This window comes from Rhodnius prolixus, unplaced genomic scaffold (genome assembly GCF_049639745.1).
Source record: "Rhodnius prolixus isolate KJV_2025 unplaced genomic scaffold, Rpr scaffold_4, whole genome shotgun sequence".
Classification (NCBI taxonomy): domain Eukaryota; kingdom Metazoa; phylum Arthropoda; class Insecta; order Hemiptera; family Reduviidae; genus Rhodnius; species Rhodnius prolixus.
In genome coordinates, this window is record NW_027411614.1 from 48,353,782 (window position 1) to 48,372,974 (window position 19,193).

At 36.5% G+C, this 19,193-nt stretch overlaps 1 protein-coding gene across 13 annotated transcripts in view; it reads left to right on the forward strand.

Moving 5' to 3' along the window:
• tai (basic helix-loop-helix family member taiman) overlaps positions 1-19,193 on the forward strand; it is a 362,580-nt gene that overhangs the window by 333,200 nt on the left and 10,187 nt on the right. For 8 of the 13 annotated variants that reach the window (XM_074131838.1, XM_074131843.1, XM_074131841.1 and 5 more), the window contains 14 exons: positions 165-521; positions 1,385-1,839; positions 1,915-2,318; positions 2,394-2,602; positions 3,285-3,392; positions 3,509-3,868; positions 4,235-4,478; positions 5,122-5,288; positions 5,375-5,494; positions 6,626-7,020; positions 8,107-8,254; positions 8,353-8,466; positions 9,326-9,596; positions 15,862-16,104. In XM_074131838.1, the coding sequence (XP_073987939.1) occupies positions 165-521; positions 1,385-1,839; positions 1,915-2,318; positions 2,394-2,602; positions 3,285-3,392; positions 3,509-3,868; positions 4,235-4,478; positions 5,122-5,288; positions 5,375-5,494; positions 6,626-7,020; positions 8,107-8,254; positions 8,353-8,466; positions 9,326-9,596; positions 15,862-16,104 (3,595 nt within the window). The remainder of the gene's footprint in view (positions 1-164; positions 522-1,384; positions 1,840-1,914; positions 2,319-2,393; positions 2,603-3,284; positions 3,393-3,508; positions 3,869-4,234; positions 4,479-5,121; positions 5,289-5,374; positions 5,495-6,625; positions 7,021-8,106; positions 8,255-8,352; positions 8,467-9,325; positions 9,597-15,861; positions 16,105-19,193) is intronic. The other 5 variants (XM_074131836.1, XM_074131835.1, XM_074131837.1 and 2 more) reach the window with 5 other exon arrangements.

Here is a 19,193-nt window from a genome sequence, read left to right on the forward strand (position 1 = left end):
TTCTTATTTATTGAGGATAGCACCATTTCTTTTTAATCATCTGTAATTAATGATTGAATTTGTTGCTGAATTCTCTATGAAATTATAAAATTTCAATAAATATTTTTAGGAAATTGCAAATAGTGAGATAATACTTTAAAGATAATGTTTTTGTTTGTAAACAGGCTTTAGAGGGCTTCCTATTCGTTGTGAACACTGAAGGCAAAGTGGAGTTCGTAACGGAAAACGTAACGCAGTTTATTAAATATAATAAAGACGAAGTATTGGGTAAAAGTATATACAACATACTGCACCACGGTGACCACGCCAGGTTCTCAGCATGCCTGCTGCCCATGTGGAGCGCTCTGGAAGGTGGTGGTGGTGGAAGCAACAGCACCGTGGCAACAACGGGTCTTGGGCCGTCCGCTCCGCCAAGAAATCGAACTTTCAATTGTCGTTTTCTTGTCAAACCACCTGATGATAATGAACAGACAACTATGGAAGAGAAACAGCAACGAGTTTCTAAATATGAAAATATGCAGGTTAGTTACTTTTGCTTCTGTGAGGGTGAGTTTGAAATAATCATGTTGTGCAATTATAATCAAGTACAAGTAATAATTATAGTTGAGAAAATTTAGTTAAGCACTTACGGCTTAGGTAAGCAACTATCAGCCGTATTTATTAGGATTAAAATCTACTGTTAAGTTTGAAGGCAATGGCATGACCAATTTTCTGCGATTTGCGAGAAAACCACAGCACATTTCTTGATACCGCTTCACCATCTAATCTATATAAGTTGTCAATACCATACATTCAGAACCGTGCCACCAAAAAGAGAACATGTTTATCGTGACTTGAAATGATACAAAATAGCTCTACTTGCTTTTCTCGGAAATGGTTCAAATATTTCGTATAAAATTTGTATTTTCATCTAGCTATTTCCCTTTTATTGTTATGTTTTTTGTTTTTTTCAGAAAACACCAAATAAGTGATGATTCTTTGGTAGAAATCAAATAAAGCTCGCGAAGTACTGTTTCAGTACATCCTATCATACCTACCTATTTATTGTTTGAGTTGGACGATCGGTTATGAAAGTACACAGATTCCTTGTTCCAGTTTGCGAGTCATTATGTCTCTAGTTGGTCCCAGGGTTTCATTTAATCTGGGAATAACTTACGATAAGGGAATCCCTCTGGTTTGCGGGTATACATTCAGAAAACACGGCTTTTATTGAGATCTGGAGGAGCTGTAATGTCTCACTCTTTTAACAGTATTATTTATGCGTCAATATTATGCTGATAGAAATGTTTACGTTTGCTTAAGAAAAGGAAAGACTGCAAGACAGTAATGATTGAGAAAGAGAAACTTGCTGAAGTGATTCACATCAGATTTGTATCTGTTTTAGATATCCTCTACTCAACTGCCCCATAATAGTGGTAGTGATAAAGACGACGAGAGTGGCGAAGTTGGTCCTTGTTTGATGTGCGTGGCACGAAGGATTCCAGCGAATGAAAAACACCTTGGTACAGCCGTCGAACAATTTACAACGAAACTGGATACACAAGGCAAGATAGTTGGTATAGATACGTCTGGCATTTCGGCAGCTTATCTACAGCATCTTAGTAAAGAATTAGTTAGTCGACCTTTAGAAGAATTGTGTCATCCTCACGACGTATCCAAACTAAGTTCCCATCTTAAAGAAGTTCTCACACATGGGCAGAATAATTCACCAGTCTACTACAGACTAAGGATAGGGCCTACCCATGACAAGTATTTCCACGTACACACCAAGTCAAAACTCTTTAAGTCAACAAATAGTCACGAGCATGACTTTATTATGGCCACCCATTCGATTATAGGGTAATTATTGTTGAACGTTTGTTAAATCATTAGTAATTATTTTCAGGTTTTTATTTATTTATTTATTTTTTACAGGGAACACGAACTTGCTCTGACTGGCACGGAAGCCAGTTCTTCAGCTACCTCCTTAGGAAGTCATAGTGCTAGCAGTAATAGTTCGGTTGGCGGCCCTTTGATGGCCAGTGTCAATGGTTCCAATACTCGCGGTATGACAACCAATGAACTAACACCGATGAGTCTTAGTAATAGTGCGTCTTCTTTCAATGCACTCAATTCTACGGATTTAGATTTTGGTTTCGACATATTAACCTCTACTACCTGGGAATTGGCTGGCGAGGAGAGGGTAACCTGGGAGCGACCCGAATCTAGAGCTAGTCTGACGCCTGCCCCTAGTCCACTTTATTCTGCACCGCCTCAGCCCAGTCCAGCGCTTGCGTCCACCGCTTTTCCTTTCAGCCCACCTCTCTCACATCCTGGTGGTTAGTGTTTTTCTTAAATCTATGAGACTTTATTTTTAAAAAATATTCTACCCTTTTGAACATTTTGTCATGTAGCTGGAGATACTGATGAGAAAGAGAGCGATGAACCTGGAAGCGAATCAGGTCGGCTGAGAAATCTTCTACTAACCAAACGTCCAAGTACAGATTCTGAAGAAAGTTCTCAGTCTTCTAGAAATAAACACAGGATACTTAAGGGCCTTTTAAATCAAGAAGAAGAGGACCAACATGAACATAAACCTGCCGGCAACAATATGTTGCTTAAGGTATTAATTTATTTATTTTAATGATTTAAGGCGCGTAAACATCTGAGTTTATTGGCGCCTGGAGCATTTTTCAGTGCACTGCTCTCCTCCGGATAGTATTCTCACGTTACAGACAGCACGTCCATCACCGGACGTGAGCTGTAAAAAGCTCCTAGGAAGAGAAAATATAAGGGTCTGCAGCTGGATTCGAACCCGGGACCTCCGCGTGAGAATCTAAAACGCTAAACCGCATAGCTAATCCAAAGACTTAAATATCTAGTAGTGGGATGGGTATTGCTTTTGCAGGGGCAAGACAACTCTGCTTATGTAGAGGTTTAAACTGTAAATCCAGAAATAATGCTAGTCAAACGATCTGTCCTGTTTGCCTTACAGGTCAGTTGTGTTTCTTCATTGTCATGTGAAATTTAATTTTATATCAGAGCGTTCGCTCCAGTTCAGGCAAACTAGCTCTTGGATAAATCCAAATTTTAAATCAACAAAGTTCTTCTCTTATGAAGACTAAATAGTAACAAAAAGGAATCATAGAGGAGCATTTAATACTCTATCCTTGAAAATATTCTGTGCTCTTTGAGAAGAAGTTAAGGGGAATAATAACATCCTACTATGTAGTTGCACTTTCTTAAATTTCTAGATTGTAAACCAGAAGATTTTTCATGAGTTTTTTTTTTTTTTTTTTGCTTAGTTACTGAATGAGAAAAGTGATGACGATGATGTAGAAGCAAGAGCTGGGTTAAAGAAACAACATGAACTTCTTCAACAACTTCTTAAAGACGACGAAAGTAATAATGAGGTATGTTACTCTGACGGGACGATGATTGTCTAGAAATAGATTGGTCAGTTGAGAATTTGCCAATTTTTTAACAGTTAATTAATTGTAGAATGAAATGAGCAAATAATTATTTACAGACTGGTGGCGGAGGTGTGGTAGTGGTTAGTGGAGGGAATGATGATCCTCTACTGAAAAGTTTAGGATTTAGAAGTGGCACTTCATCGCCGGCGGAAAGTGTTGGCAGAGGCGGGAGAAAACGACCGAGTTCCGAAGAAGCTGGAGGATCGCAGGATGAAAGTAATGTGGCACCTTTACCTGCCAAGAGAGCATCCGTCTCTCTATTAGACACTCTTCCACCTTCAACCTCTGTTTCCTCGTCAGGAAATTCAAAACTTTGTGAAAAGAACCGTATGTTAGCTTCTTTGTTGGCACAACGTCCATCCACTCCAGCAACTATACCACCTGTGCCAGCTTCAATTATCTCTGCGACCCCCCAGGTTAGTTTTCTTATTTTTATTACTTTATGAAGATTTTCTGAACGGTTATTCATTCTCCTTCATCGCATGCTTTCCACATTTCTATCAAAAGCACATGGATTCTTCTTCTTTCCATTACCCTTCATATCTCCAAACCCCTCAGTCTTCATTGACTTGCCTCTTTTCTCCTACCAACTGGTTTATTCAATTTCCAAATACTTCCCATACTTACTGCCCACATCTAGATGCACAATTTTGATAGAAACATTTTGTCCATCAAAATTGTACTAAAGGTACATCTAGCTGAAGAGAGTAGGAAGACTTTCTTATCACACAACACTATCTTATCGGAAATGTAACATATAATCGATCTGTAATACTTTGCAGGACAAGTTGCCCAGACTGGCTGTACGCCCGGGATGGTCTGGCGGAAGTGTGCAACAGCAGCAGTCCCAGCCAGTGAGACCGCTGCAAAGAAGCCCCGCTCCTCAGCAGCAACAGCAGCAGCAGAGGGTTTCTGTTCAGTACACTACTAATAGGCAACAACCAGTCTGGGATAACCAGTCATCGGATCCCGTCCTCTCGGATCTGCTGGATCAGGTCATCGAAATTGTGCCTGATGCAATTACTGGTAAAGGATTTTTTTTTTAAATGGTTGTATTTAAATCAGATTTTCTTAGTGATTAGTCATACTTACAACGGACCAGAGGTTTCTCAAATTTTAAATTGTTCTGTAAATGACATTTTTAGCGTATACTGGACTCCAACGAGGAGATTCCTCCTATTGTTAGTGGACAAGTCGCCATCTTGTCTTAATTCTCTAAACTTAATTGCTTTTTGAAATGAGAAGCATCGATTCCGCTTTTTACCTTTGCTAACAACTGACTTCAAGTATGTTCCGTCTAGTTCTCGAGGATTCTCTTCTTGATGGTATAAAAGTACCTCTTGCCTTTTTTCTCGAATTCCGCTTTCAACTTCCTCTCAGCCTCTTCAACTTCTGGATTCTCCAGTTACTGTAGCTCTGTTTTTAATTAATAGAATAAATATAAATATTAATAGAATAAATGGACGTGTCTGTGATTTAGTGAAATGATTTTAAAGGAATCTAAGGCCTAAAACTCGCATCAGGTCATTTTCTTCAAATCGAAGTCTCAGAGTAAGAAAAATTTGAAACTTAGTTCTCATTTATTGCCTCCTATTTTCTGCAGTTATTTGCTCTTTGTTTGAAGTAGTGATTTTTAGAAGTAAATGGAATATTATTACTATTTTTATAGATTCTCCGGCGCTTATGAATATGATAAATTCAGCTGAATCTCCATCTAGTGTAGGGCAGAGTGGCCAGTTTCATCAAGATCTCAAGGAAAAAATGGCAATTGATGCTATCCAAGAATCGCTTATGTTGTGCGAGACAGCTGTTAAAAATCCAACCTTTAACGCTCAGGTATGTAAATCCATTAAACAATAAAGTTACAAAAATAACAATGTTCTGTTAGAATTTTTGTTAAATTTCTACTTTTTATTCTTTAGATGAGTAGTCAAGCTCAGCCATCTGGCGGTCAGCAGTTTCAGCCTCCACATATTTACCAACAACAGAGGCAACGATTGCCTGCCCAACTCAGGCAAACTCAGTACAACCTCGCCACCCAGGTAAACATTTACAGAGTGTTTGTAGGAGATGGTTAGAACAGTTTTCGAGTAAATCTCTACAGATGAAAATTATATTCAGTAAAACGGTATTTCCATTCAATCGGTTACCTCCTACTCGTATTTAGGCTGTCAGTTTGGGGGATGGTTCTTCTTGACTATGTAAGCCAAGAGAATTATTTTAGAAAACGGTTTTTATGGAAGTTAGATGGAAGTGGAATTATAGTCTTGTATTTTAATTTTAAGGAACACATTCTCAGTCTCATTTCTTGTATTAAGCAGAGTACCCTATGATGAGATTTTTTTTTTAAAAAACCAGTGATGACTAGTTTTTCCTGTGGGATATTCGATCAATTTGGGCCTGAAACGTAGACTAGGGGGCCACTTTCGGAGTACTTGGTTACTCACTTCTCCCCCGGGAAGGTCTGAGATCAGGACTGTCTTTCAACCTCTTAATTGGAGGGTGTTCCCTAAATAAGGGGCGCGGGGTAACAGAAAAAGCAATGACATATCCTTGGCAAGAGTTTAATGCGGATAAGTGGTTGGTGGGATAGCCCCGTAGTCGGCGATTTGAGTGCAATCTCTACGGCGTAACCTCTAAAGCGTAACTCAATTCAGACTAATCTCAGGACCAAAATCTTCAAGTATCAAAGCAGAAAAAAACTAGTCGAGATATCTTTAGTTTTTGTTTAGTTATTTGCTTGTTAAGATATTGTACTGGATAAGGCGGCTCCTTCTGAGGGTACTCTAGTTTCTATTGTCTTTCTCACCGTTAGGTGTTTCTCTCAAATTCATATTTTAAGAGGATGGTCTTGTTGCCCAAGGCTCTACAATCAAGGCGGCTTACTATATATCATCCCCGGTATGTCTAGTACAGTGATGGCGATCCCATAGGTCACAGATTGACCACCATTACTACGTTAAGCATTGACTTCCCACAAAGTGCAACAAATTCATATCGGTCCAAAAAGCATCCCAGATTAGAAACCTAAGTCTGAATGAATTTCTAAGTCTAGTCCTTGCTTACTATCAATGCACCGTCACAGCCACAGGAGCTTCAGCATGGAGAAACACCCTGCTTCCTATATTTTTAACATTTTATTATGATGAAATGATTTACTTTTTTTTTCTTAGCAGCAACAGCAACATCAGCAACTTTTGAGGAATAAGATGCTCCAACAACAGCAGCAGCAACAGAAACAACGATTGCTACAGTTGCAACAACATCAGCAACTTCTTATTCCATCGAATGCTACGGCCGGTGATGCTGGCGGGCTGCACAATATAGACAGTTTGATGAACAACAGTGTAGCGCCGAATGTAGCTCTGCAAAGATCGGCCAGTGTTCCAGATTCGCAACTGTCGCCAGCGGGCAGCTACCCGGGCAGTAGTGGTGCAGGTACGGGCTCAGCGAATGCATCCAGCGGACAGACTCCCAACGCTCCGTCTATGATTACCACCGCCAATCCTGCACAGATCTCACCTGGCCAGAGACAGCCCTATTCTCCTCAGCCTTTTTCACCCGTCAAGTAAGTCACCAGAAATCATCTTTTTCCATCTTTCTCTTAATATATTATAATTCCTCGAACTATTATCCAATTTTCGATTTTGAATTTTGACTAGAATACAATTTTTTCTTTTTTTTTTTAGATTTTCTCAAAAAATGTTCTATAATTTTTCCAAAATTTCTATACCATTGGATTTATTTAGGTCTCCTGCAATTTTCGTTTAGCAAATTTGTCTAGGAAAATTCTATTAGTCTTCTGAGACGAGGTTTGCAGACTTCAATAAGAAATTCTTCCACCGAAGTATTAACTTGCAAATTGGAATTCTCAATATTCTGAGATTTTCCAGAACATTGTTGATCGATATTCTCTAAATTTCGCATTCACATTTAAAAAAAAAAAAACTATAATTTTTTTCTTCTAAGAAATTATTTTTTTGTGCAATTTTGGGTGAAGGAGATGGGTTTTTCACTAAGAGTTACTTCAGTGTAGTCTGCGATTCTACAAAATCAGGAGTTTACAGAAAATGTAAAATAAGTTGAAACCTTGAAAATACGGGAAATTTGTGTGACCTGGCTTTTCCTTACTCTCTGGCAAAAATCTGGCACTATTAGAAGTTTGCGTGCCGAACTTAGTAAAAGCTTTCCATTATGCAAGGACCATGGTCTTTTTTCTGACCGTTTCTGTGATATAATCTCCTTTGGATTCAAGTTGCCAAGATCTCATAAAACCTAACCTGTAGACCTGAATTCTACCTGTGGAAATGCCTCCTGAACATGCTAGGAGTTAAGAAGACCAGTCACCAGACTATTCTGGTTCCTACCTAGTTTCAAGGGTCTCCTCAGGTCTGGTTTTGTACAATTTGGCCTCTTATTTGTTGCCTGAAATCGATTGCAAGGAGTCTTTATTTAACCTGGGAGGCAGTAGTGGACTGATAAATAGAATGCTTGCTCTGTTTCTATACAGTTAATCGGTAATACGATTGTACAGTACTAGTAGTAGACGTAATCATGTTTCTCGTCTTCATCTTCTTATCCTTCTAATGGTGTTCTTTTTACTACTTAATTAAAAGTTTTAGCGGTCTAGTTGCTAACAATGATCTGTTTGAAGCAGTGGTGGTATGAACAGTTTCCAAAGTAGTGGAGGCGGCCAGCAAGGTGGAGCTACCCAGCAGCCGTCCCCAGCCCAACAGGCTCGTCTCTCACCCACCTCCCTGCAGTCCTTCCAACAAGCTCAATTATCTCCTAGACTTTCTCAGGTTAGTCATTCACCTTCTAAGTGCTCCACTAGTTTGCTTTTAATTACCTTCTTTAATGAATTCTTTTTTTGATTGTTTTTTTTTATATATATTTACAGGGACAGCAAGGCTACGGGAGTGGCCAGTCTCAGAGCACCAGTTGGTCACAACAGCAGGCAGCTAGACTTTCCCTGCAGCAGCAACAAAATCCTATGCTCAACGCTCAGCTTACGGTATTATCATCCATAGGTTTTGATTCCTTTTCGCCAATCTTTTCTCCATGTATCCACTTGATGGAAATTAGCGTGAACTATTACTGTTTCGTATAATTACTGGGTTACTGAAGGGAACTGAATAAATACATGGGTGTGCAATGCGGTAACCTTGAACGGCATCCATTCAAATAGCACCAGCCTCCTCTAATTTTATTCAAATTTCTTGAATAAAGATAGCTCTTTAAATAAAGATAGCGTTATCTAAATAGCTAGCGCTGGGTCGGAATTTTACTCGAGAACTATACTGACAATAAAACACATTAGCTAACAGAAGAGGAGCACCATTCCTAGATTCGAATAACAAGCAATTTTTTATCCGTTATCTTAATCGAAATGATAGATACATTTTTGTAATCGCGATTAACCATTAATGATTTTTTTGTGACAATTAATTCAATTAAAATAAAGGTAAAAAACATTTATTTGTTATTCAAATTCATTGAATAAAGACCATTTTGCTTTGCAAAGTTCCAGAGTGAACTGTATACAAATTTATTTTTATAATGGAAACATGAGGCTTAGTCGCTGACAGACGAATTCACTGAAATGGTCCAACTTTACTGACACAATGGTTGGTTCGACGAAAGTTCTTAACTTTTTACAAACCACAGTGTGGCTTTTGTTCATTTTTTTATTTTTAATTTCTAAACATATGGATGATTGAATATTAAATTGAAACTTCCACTTATTAAAAAATATTTGACCATTTCCTTATCAACTCTTCACAACGAAAACTGTATTGTTCAATTCTAAGGGGTTGAATACGAAGCAACATCTTAAAATAAAATTGATACCTATTTTTGTTTTTATTTGTCAGGGTGGCAATTACAGCACTGCTGCGAGCTCTGTAAGGTTCACGTCAACAACCCCTCCGGCCGGCAGTGGAGGAGGTGGAAACGGTAGCGGAGGCAGCGCTACGAACAGGTTAGGAGGCGGCCAGCTTCCACCAGTCAGATCATTGACTAGTCCTGGATCCAGGCAATCACCTTTTCCTCCAGAATTATCCCCTACCACTGCAGCTAGTTACCAATTCAGATTGCAGAGAACTATCTCTGCACCCCCTCCTCAAGCGACCACCCATCTGCCAGGTAACAAAAATTATGGAGCATTTGTCACATAATAGCGACCAATGGTTAAACTAGCTCTTTTTTCTCTTTCTGGTATTAGTAGACTTCTAATTTATTGAAACAAAAAGTATGTGGTGGGAAATAGTGTGGCCTTAGACGCCACTTGGACAGAATATTTTATAGAATAATGTAATTACACAAAGCCACGTATCCATTGAGGAAGTACTTATTCCTTAAAAAAAAAAAAGAAAACAGGTATAATATAATTGAATTTCTACCTTAAATATCTTTATTGGTAAGAGATAATAGAATAAAAATTCCACCTTTATCATTGCGAGGATTGTAAGTTAGAAGTGGCGCTAAAAATTCGATTTCTTTGGAGATTACTCGTTGTAAGTCCGACGTAAAAAGTAGGTAGAGGACAAATAGATGTATACGTACATTTCTAATAATTTCTTTGTTCATTTTCATTGTGAACAAAACAACAACTTTTCATATTAGAAAGGTTAATATTGTGCTTACATCTGAACAACGAGATTTTCTAATTTTTAGTACTGTTTGCTCAAGACTGTCAAATATGGTTTCAAGGCAAGGTTCTTCTTTCAGACTGAAAATAATTTCGCCATATTTCATTTAGATATACTTTATTCTCAATTTCACTTCTTTAATTTTAATTAGATCCACATTATTGCATTTTAAATCGTTTATGTGACAGTTTCTCTTTGTTTTCACATGAAGTATCTCAGTTTTGAGATGTTCTGAATCACCAAAAAAAAAAAAACTATTAGAAAAGGTCGAGAGTCTGTGGGGGAAAAATCAAAATAAATAAATAGCGATCAATTACATAATGCTCAAATGGGGGCATTTTGTTTGGTATTATCTACATCACTGATACTAACTATTTCAGCCGAAATAAACTTAATGAACCATGCTCTTGCGGTAAATGAGAAGGTGGCGCAACTATCCCGAAGGCTAAACGACCATACTCCTCCCACCCAGTAGACCAAGGGGACTCTACCATCGCCCCTGTTTTACCACAACCACCACGAAATCTTTCCTCAACTCCGTGAACCTGGAAACAGAACTCCAGTGGTAATGATACCACGATCCCGTGGTACCATTTCATGGAGACTCTGTCTCCTATTTTAAGGGCCTAGAATGGTCACACTGGCCCAGCCATGCCCAGCTCATGACTTACCAGGTTTCTCTACACCCTCCTGGTGTCAGCTTGGGCTTACTACACCATTCCAGGTGAGACGGTTTTCCGCACACGTCCCCTATTAGTCGCCTCGGACGACAGGCAGGGGATACCGTGGGACTATTCTCACCCGGTCCCTCACGGAGATTTGAATGAACCAGTGCTACTTTACATAACCAATGTCCAGTTTTACACGGTTTTTTTACAAAAAGCTGAAAGTCCAGCTTGGAAGAAGGCTGTAATTTTAGAATCGCTAAGTGCTGTATCACAATGAACGCCGCCCTTAGGACTTAAGGGCCTTTCCATCTTAATGTCCTTTCATATTTTTTGTACAAATGTATTAAGTAGCAGGTAATCCAGGACCTTGTCCAAACTTTAAATACTAGTCCGCGCTCCGCCTTCCCGGAGAGCTTTCCTCTTTACCTGCTGTAAATATCGAATAGTGAAAGAAAGCATAAAACAAAGAAACATTTTGAATAATTCAAATTATGTATACATTAATTTTGATTTTTATGCACTGTGTAGAAACCTGAAAAAATTATTACAATTATAGACATATTATTAGATATTATTAGTATTACTATTGTTATTATTCTGATTATTATTACTGTTATTATTATTATTTTTTATTTTTTTGGCGCATCAACAGCTGAGGTTATTAGCGCCCGGAGCTTTTTTCAGTGCACTGCCGGCCTCCGGACAGTGTTCTCTCGTTACAGACAACCCTGTCCATCACCGGACAGTGAGCTGTAAGAAGCTCCTAGGAAGAGAAAATCTAAGGGTCAGCTGCTGGATTCGAACCCGGGACCTCCGCGTGGGAGTCCAGTATGCTAACCTCATAGCTAATCCCTTCCCTTATTATTATTATTATTATTATTATTCGCTAAATTATTGGACTCAAGCATAGTTTAACCGTTAACTAGTTTAAGCAACTAGTAACAACTAGAGCTATTTTAACCCTTCAGTTCAATTTAATTTGCTGAGAGTCTAAAAAAAAACAGTACGAACCCTAAAACTCAATTACTCTCTCAAAAATAATAATTATTATATTATGATGATAAAGCAAAGTATCATTAACAAAGCTCCTTTAGCGACTTGGAGTCTATAAAAGGAAATATGTATATTTTGACTTTTTATTTTTTTGAAGCCAAGCTTTCCGAAGAAAACCCCTTTTTATTTTTTTATTTTACTTTTTAGTGCGTGATTAGTATATTTTGGTTTACTTTGCTGCCTCTACTAGTGGTGTTGGAGTTATTACACACTAATTTTTTACTAATTTAAATTTTAAAAATTAATTTAATTTAAATAACTTTGTACCATATTATAGCCAGTGTTCGTTCATCTCTCTTTAAATAAAACTTTATTTTTTCTCACGAAATCAAGGACGCCTAAGGCATGTGTAATTATCGCATGGAATTATGCCCACTTTAAATTAAACAGGGTATATTTTATCCTCCATCATAGCAGGCATTGTATCCCTAACTGGTGTTACAGATTTTTCTTCCATAATCAGAGATAGGTTAACCAATTTGCTGTAGAGATTTCAACTTCACTTACATAACCGTCTCTCGTTACACTTGTAAATGAAGTTGAAATTCCCACACCAACCGAGATAATCTACCTCTGATGATGGATTGAAGTCCGAAACCTGTCAAAGATATTATTACCCAGCACTGAGGGACCAAACCATATTTTCAATATATTTTTTGGTTTAGGTACAAAATTGTCAAGAAATTAAAAATTGCCTAAAATCCAGTTTATTTTTTTTTACTTAAAAAAAAATAAATAAATAAAATGAAATAAAAAAGTTATACTGATAAATATTTAGTTTCATATTAGCGAATTCCATTTATTTCAAAATTTTACCTGACACCCAAATTAAAACGGCTTATATTTAGCCGAAAAAAATCGGTTTTCTTTATGTCTAGATTAAATTCCGTAGGGTTTTGGCAAGCTAGGTGGGCCACCGTGCGGCCCAAAGGGTCTCTGTTCTGACAGAGAAAGAGTAGAGAGCTCCTCCATTGTTGTACCTTAGTTTACAGAGAGCCCATCTGGTAGGCTAACATTTCATAAAACTTTGAATTTGCTAGACGTACAGTCCAGAATGGACAGCAAGTAGCATGACCTAGCATCATCTCTCCTTGGTCAATCATACTCTTTCAATCAATATCAGAAAGCCCAAAGAGCCTAACTTAAATCTCAGTGGATGTTTGTTATTTTGATGATACATTAATTTGGCAAAGCTAGCTCCAATGAATGTTGTTAAAGTTCTCCCAGTTTGCAACTTCGCGTACTCCGAGAGATCGTAAACAGCTAATTGTCCCAAAAGTCTGGAATCCAATGTCCCCAGGGTTGTAGAAGCCTTTACTATTAGCCTACTACCAACACCGCCGTTTGTACAATTTACTGGAATCTGTGGTCTGAAAATGGGACGCAATATTGGATAGATTTAAAAAGACGGGTTTGGCTTGTACTTTCTTGAGCGGAAGGAATAGCTACAGAAGGAAGGAAGTGGTGCAGATCAGTTGTACGATTTACAGCAATTCTTCCTCTTTCCGACATTATTATTTTCCTTTTCTTTATCTACTAAAATATAGACCAAACTTAAGAAGTTGAATTTTAATACAGAAATAATTTGAAGTTATCTTCTCTTTTTACTATATTTTTTTTTTTTTTTAAAAAATGCATCTTCAATCGCATTTTTAGTAAAAAAGTCATTTTTGGCTTCCATCTCTTTCCACAAATGATTCACCCGTACTCTAATCGCATGATTATTTTTTAATTTTTCTCAGTGGTTGTGTATTTATTAAAAATTAGTTTCATTTTAAACTTTGTGGTTTGCATACTTTATTGCATATCCCCTTTTCTATTTTTCTTTATTGCATTTTTTAAAAAGTAGTTGTAAATGTCATATCGTCAAAAATAATAGTTTTTTTTTTCTTTTATTAAATGCATCGTCAGCTAATAAATTCTATGGTATTTGTTAAGTGCGTATATTTATAATTTTCTTTTAAAACATTGCAAATGGACAGATTTGTTTATAAAACACCATAAGTTCTGCCTCTTTTTAATCTTTAAATTGTGTAACTTGAAAAAATTGAATAAATCTATGTATTCCTTCTTTACTTTTAATTTTTTAATGATTTAATGTTTCTTTCAGTTGTAGAAAACGAAACTTTTTGAAGGAATTAGACTAAGCGTTAAGTTAATCTCATTATTACTAATTAATGACTGTAATTTATTTAATTTCATTTTGTATTTCAGATACATTTATGGCTTAATCATCTTCTTTTTTTTTAGTCTAGAAGCTTATTAAAACGTCTACTGTTAACAGAGGTAGATTAGTGTCAGGGGAAATATCCTCGCATAAAATATGGCAAGACTTTGTATGTTCCACATTAAGAATTTAATGGTTTTTTTTTGTTTTTTTTTAATTCAAAATTTCATATTAGCTTTTATAAACTAGAAAATTTCAGTTCCTTCTAAATTGTTATTTTGTGAGTTTATAATCCATACTTTTCATTAAGTTATGACTGAATTTTCCAGTATTTCCAAAATTTCATTGTTCTTTTACAATCTAGGTACATTTACAAATCTAAAGTTTAAGATAAATCAGAATTTAGAATACAATTTTTGAATCATGTAAGTGAAAGCATAAAGTGCATCAGTTTTATTGCTCTGTTGACTCACCTACTTCAGTCGCCTAAAAGTGAGAAAAAGATTATTTAAAAATGTTGCATTCAATAACATTTTTAGAATGTCGAACCTGCTGTGGTCTTCTCCTGGACTAGGATCATCTCATCCATCAACAACCAATTTTCCAGCATATTGCACAAAAAAAAAAAAAAAAAATCCTGGAATTAAGACTTGTTCCAGGAAGGATATTTCCTACCTCAGTGGTGGGCAAACTTTTTTAATGGGGGGCCACAAAGTTTAAGAAATTCTAGAGGAGGGCCAGAATTATAGAAAAAATGCATTTTGTGTTAAAGCTTTTAATCATAATATTATAAAAACATTGCAGCATTACACACTTGTGTAACTACGCGGCTAGTTTAGCTTCACCTATAGGTTATGCATCTATTATTCTACTAAGTAGAATCTACTTTATACTTCTCGACCGTCAAAACGTAATTATAGCGGGCCATATACTATCCATGTCGATGGACCCTCGGCGGGCCGGATTAAATACTTTCGCGGGCCGGAGTTGGCCCGCGGGCCGTACTTTGCCCATCACTGTCCTACCTCATTTAAGCACCCAAATTTATGAACGGTCAACTAAGTGAAACCCCATGTGGAAAAGTGGAAGCATTTTTAGTCAATTTTTGTTTTAAGAAATCGAATCAACTGCAGCCTGAAATAGTGTAGCTGCCAAAGTAAAAGAATTGGATGTTGGATGTATAGAGTTGGCCTGGGCGATTGCTAATACCGGCGATTTTTATCTGCTGGCTCTACAGTTCAATTGTTGAAGAGTTTACAAATTGTGCATTGTTAGTGTAGAGTTTCATGTTAGATACATTCAGACGACACGTGCAGACGTCAAACCCCCTGAAGAAGTGATTAACCTAAAGATATCTACTTATTGAAAAGAAGACGAGTTTTCTTATTTCTGCTTTCGAATTGTAATTAAAAGTCACCTCGATATTTGTGCTTAAGGAATGAAAACATGTTTTTTGCTGTATTTCAGCACTTAACTAGATCTTCTGCAGTATAATTTATCTTACCCAAGATAATTTATGAAGTTAAATTTACTACAATACCCCATTAATGTGAACAAAGTCTTGTTTGTTTCTTTTGCGAGATGGTTTTGAAATTTTCTAGTCTTAATGTGAAAATGCGTTTACAATTATATCCAACAGGACGTAATTGATGAAAAATATAATATTGTTATTCTGTTTCAAAATGGTGGCTTCACTATGTGGGACACGCAAAGTAATTTGTTTTAAAATTGAATTAAAAGAAAAAGCGCAAAAAGGAAGATTATAATTTAGATGAAAGAAATTATTTAATAAAAATGCTGAAGGAGGTAAAATATGAGTGAGAAAAGAGAGGAAGAAGAGGATAGAAGTTTACAGGCGAGGGATGTTACAGGCTCAACGGGGCGAGTGTACGGAGGAAAGGAGGTGGCCGCGCCCCTAGTGTCCCCGTCACCCTACCACCACCCCGCACCCCATCAGTTACATCATCACCATCATCATCACCACCAAACACAACAACAACAACAACAACAACTCCTCTATGACCATCACCAACCTCCGCCTCCACAACAACAGTACTGTTACGAGGGGTACCATCACCCTCATCCCGGCCGACACCAGGCCGGGGGCGGCGGCGGTAAGTCTGCCCCAACACACACAGTCTGCCCCTACTCACATCCACAGCTCTATTAATATATGTGTCTCTCACTGGTCACAACTCTCATCATCATCATCATCATGTCGTACATAATCACTTTTAACAATAACCTTCATGCTTTACTGGAAAGTGTCAACGTGTTGTCAAAGTCGATGATAGAGTCTTTATTCTAAAGCCGTTTAGCGCATTGCTCATCCATCGTTGCACTTGCTAAGCCTAAGTGGTCTGTGAGGAGCCCGCTCTCCAGAATTAAGAGTGTGATTAAATAGGACAGGTCTGAAGGGCGAGCTATAGAATAGTGGGAGCCACAATAGATCTATTGGGTCGCGGTGGCGTAGGCCTTTGGCAGCCCTATTAGCATCTATCTGTGAATATCGAGAAATGTATTCTGCATACAGTTTCAGGTAATATTTACAGTTCTGTTATAGGTATAATTACTTTAGAGGTACATAAGAGCCCGTTTTGGTACTTCATGAGTGAAATTCAAACTGTTATTACTTTCGACGTGAAACTCCTCTCGTATAAAAAGAAACCTATAGTGCAGTGGAAGAATCTTCCGTTTTTTAAGAACATTACGTTAAGGCTACTACTCGTAAAGGTTACTAGTCCTTGGTAAAATTCATACCTTCAATTTGGAAATTAAAGTATTTACTGGAGGCATTAAATTTTCCAGCTGCACATCTCCATAAAGCCTGGTGAGTGGTTAACGTTGGTGAAATTCCCTCTAACATGCATTTCTTTAAAAAAATATTATTGAAAATTAACTCTTTTCTTTTACGTAGTTAAACGGCTGCATGAGCGATTCTATTCGCCAATCGGACAGCCGCCTAAGAGTAAAATTAGTTAAGGCCTTAGTTAACTTTATTCTATTTTTGATTAAGTAAAATTGTTATCGTAACTTAATAACAATAGTGGATGAGCAGTGCGCTGCGGAATTATGCGGTATTTTTAACACATTTCTTTTTTTCCATGTTAGCATGTTTTATTATTTACTATTACAATAAATTATCATTTACAATCATTGGATAAAGTTACAAAAATAACTAAGGATTCCTTCACATTGTAACATATTTGTGTTGTATGTTGTACAAAGGCGTACTACATGTTATTAATTATGTGTCAATGGCAAATCTTTGTTTTGTTTTGTGTCTATCATTTCATCATATCATCTTTGTGTTCGTTGGTGGGTACTCATGTAACCCTTTCCTTTGGAGAGACCTAATCTAAAGTTAAAATGAAAAAACCCTTTCGCTCCATTCACATCGCTACATTTTTAATCATGGTATATTTAGCAGGATTTGCACTATGTCGCTGGTTTTTCTCACAACTATGTATGTATTTAATGGGGTGCGTCGAGTGACTTGGACCGTAAGGCGGCGACAGAGCCGCAGGCTCTCTTGCACAATTACTACTTCTTTCATTTTGTCGTGCATTTTAATTTTGTTCGTATTTATAAAAAAAGTCAACGTTGTCCAAACAAAATTAAATATTATCTTCAAGCCTGACATGATTATTTTAAAATTTGTATCCAGTTGTGTTGCGAATCACATCACTTGCAACACAACTTAGATCGACTCAGCAGAAATTAATTAAATTTAATTTCTCTATTCATTTAATGGATGAAAATGATGTTTTTAAAGGCGAATGATTTTCTAGTAATAATTTTCCAAGTGGAGAGTAGTTTTCAGGGTACATGCATTTCCAAACGAACGTTTCGCATATTTAACAGCATTAAATAGTTCTTACGAACTTCTGTATCAAAAATTTCCTCAACCCATCATGTCTCCATGTCGAGTGTAGGCGACGGACGAACAAAAACTGAAATAGTGACGAAAAAAGACTAAAGTGACTTCATTGTCAAAAAAAAGAAACTAATCATTTAATGGGACTGAACGTTAAGTCTGCTCAAAGCTAGTGTGGCATTGCTTAGAAATCCTTAACTCAACACTTATACCACATAATCTGGGAAAAATAAAAATTAGAATATTTTAAATTACAAAAAAAAATAACAAACAGAGTTACCTGCCTTAGTGCAATTTATGGTACTTGGAAACATGTATAGGAAAAGAATTATTAGTGTATTGTTTCCACAGCTGAAATATTATTAAAAAATAAAACTCAGCTTTTTAATGAATTATAAAATAATAGTGATTCTAGAGATCGCTCCACGCAATATAGCCGATCATTTAATATCTTTGTGCTAAAATAAAGTTGTATATCAAACTGCATAAGCGATAATTTCGATTGCATGTCTTGGTGATATCGATTGTCAACATGCCCGCTGGATTGTCTGATAAATGTTAGGAATAACCGGCCATACTTACTACCAGGGGTTGCTATCACGTTTATCATTTGGTTGAACGAGCCAATAAAGTACTAGTTCAAAACGGGACTAAGTAAAATTCCTAACATTACAATGAAAACATTTTTTGCCCAGTCACTCCGACGCACCCTAAATAATTTTTTTTTTTAAAAAAAAGGAACGAAAGAAATAGCTTTATTTATTTTTGTCTTTTTTGTTTTGTATTTAACATATTTTAATTAAGGAGAGCACTTCTACATGTATGTTCATCTTTACAAAACTCACTATGCATTCAAAGAATTAATTCCACAACTTACCAAAAAAAGAAAAATAAAGAATTAACTATCACCTTTTACATCCATCATTATCATATCACCTGCTTTGGGATGCGAACAATTAAATATTTATATCTTAATAATAAGTCAGGGCTTTTATGTTTTTTCTTTTGTTTTGTTTTAAATTGCAAAATTTATTTATTTGTTGGTTGGTACAGTTGTGTTAATTGAGAGCTTTGCCCTCATTTTTGGGAAATATAAACATGATTCCCTTACGATATTTTTTTTCTTTTATGTTGGCAGTAAGTAACTAATTTAAAATATATACACGTATATTATTTTCATTGTGTTTAGATTGTTGAATTTTTATTTATGTATTTGGTTTTATGGGATTCATTAAGTGTGGTCAACTTTTTTAAAGTTTTTTTTTTTTTTTTTTTTTTTTTTTTTTTTCATGAATAGCTCGTAGAAAGTTAATCTTTTCTTAGAAC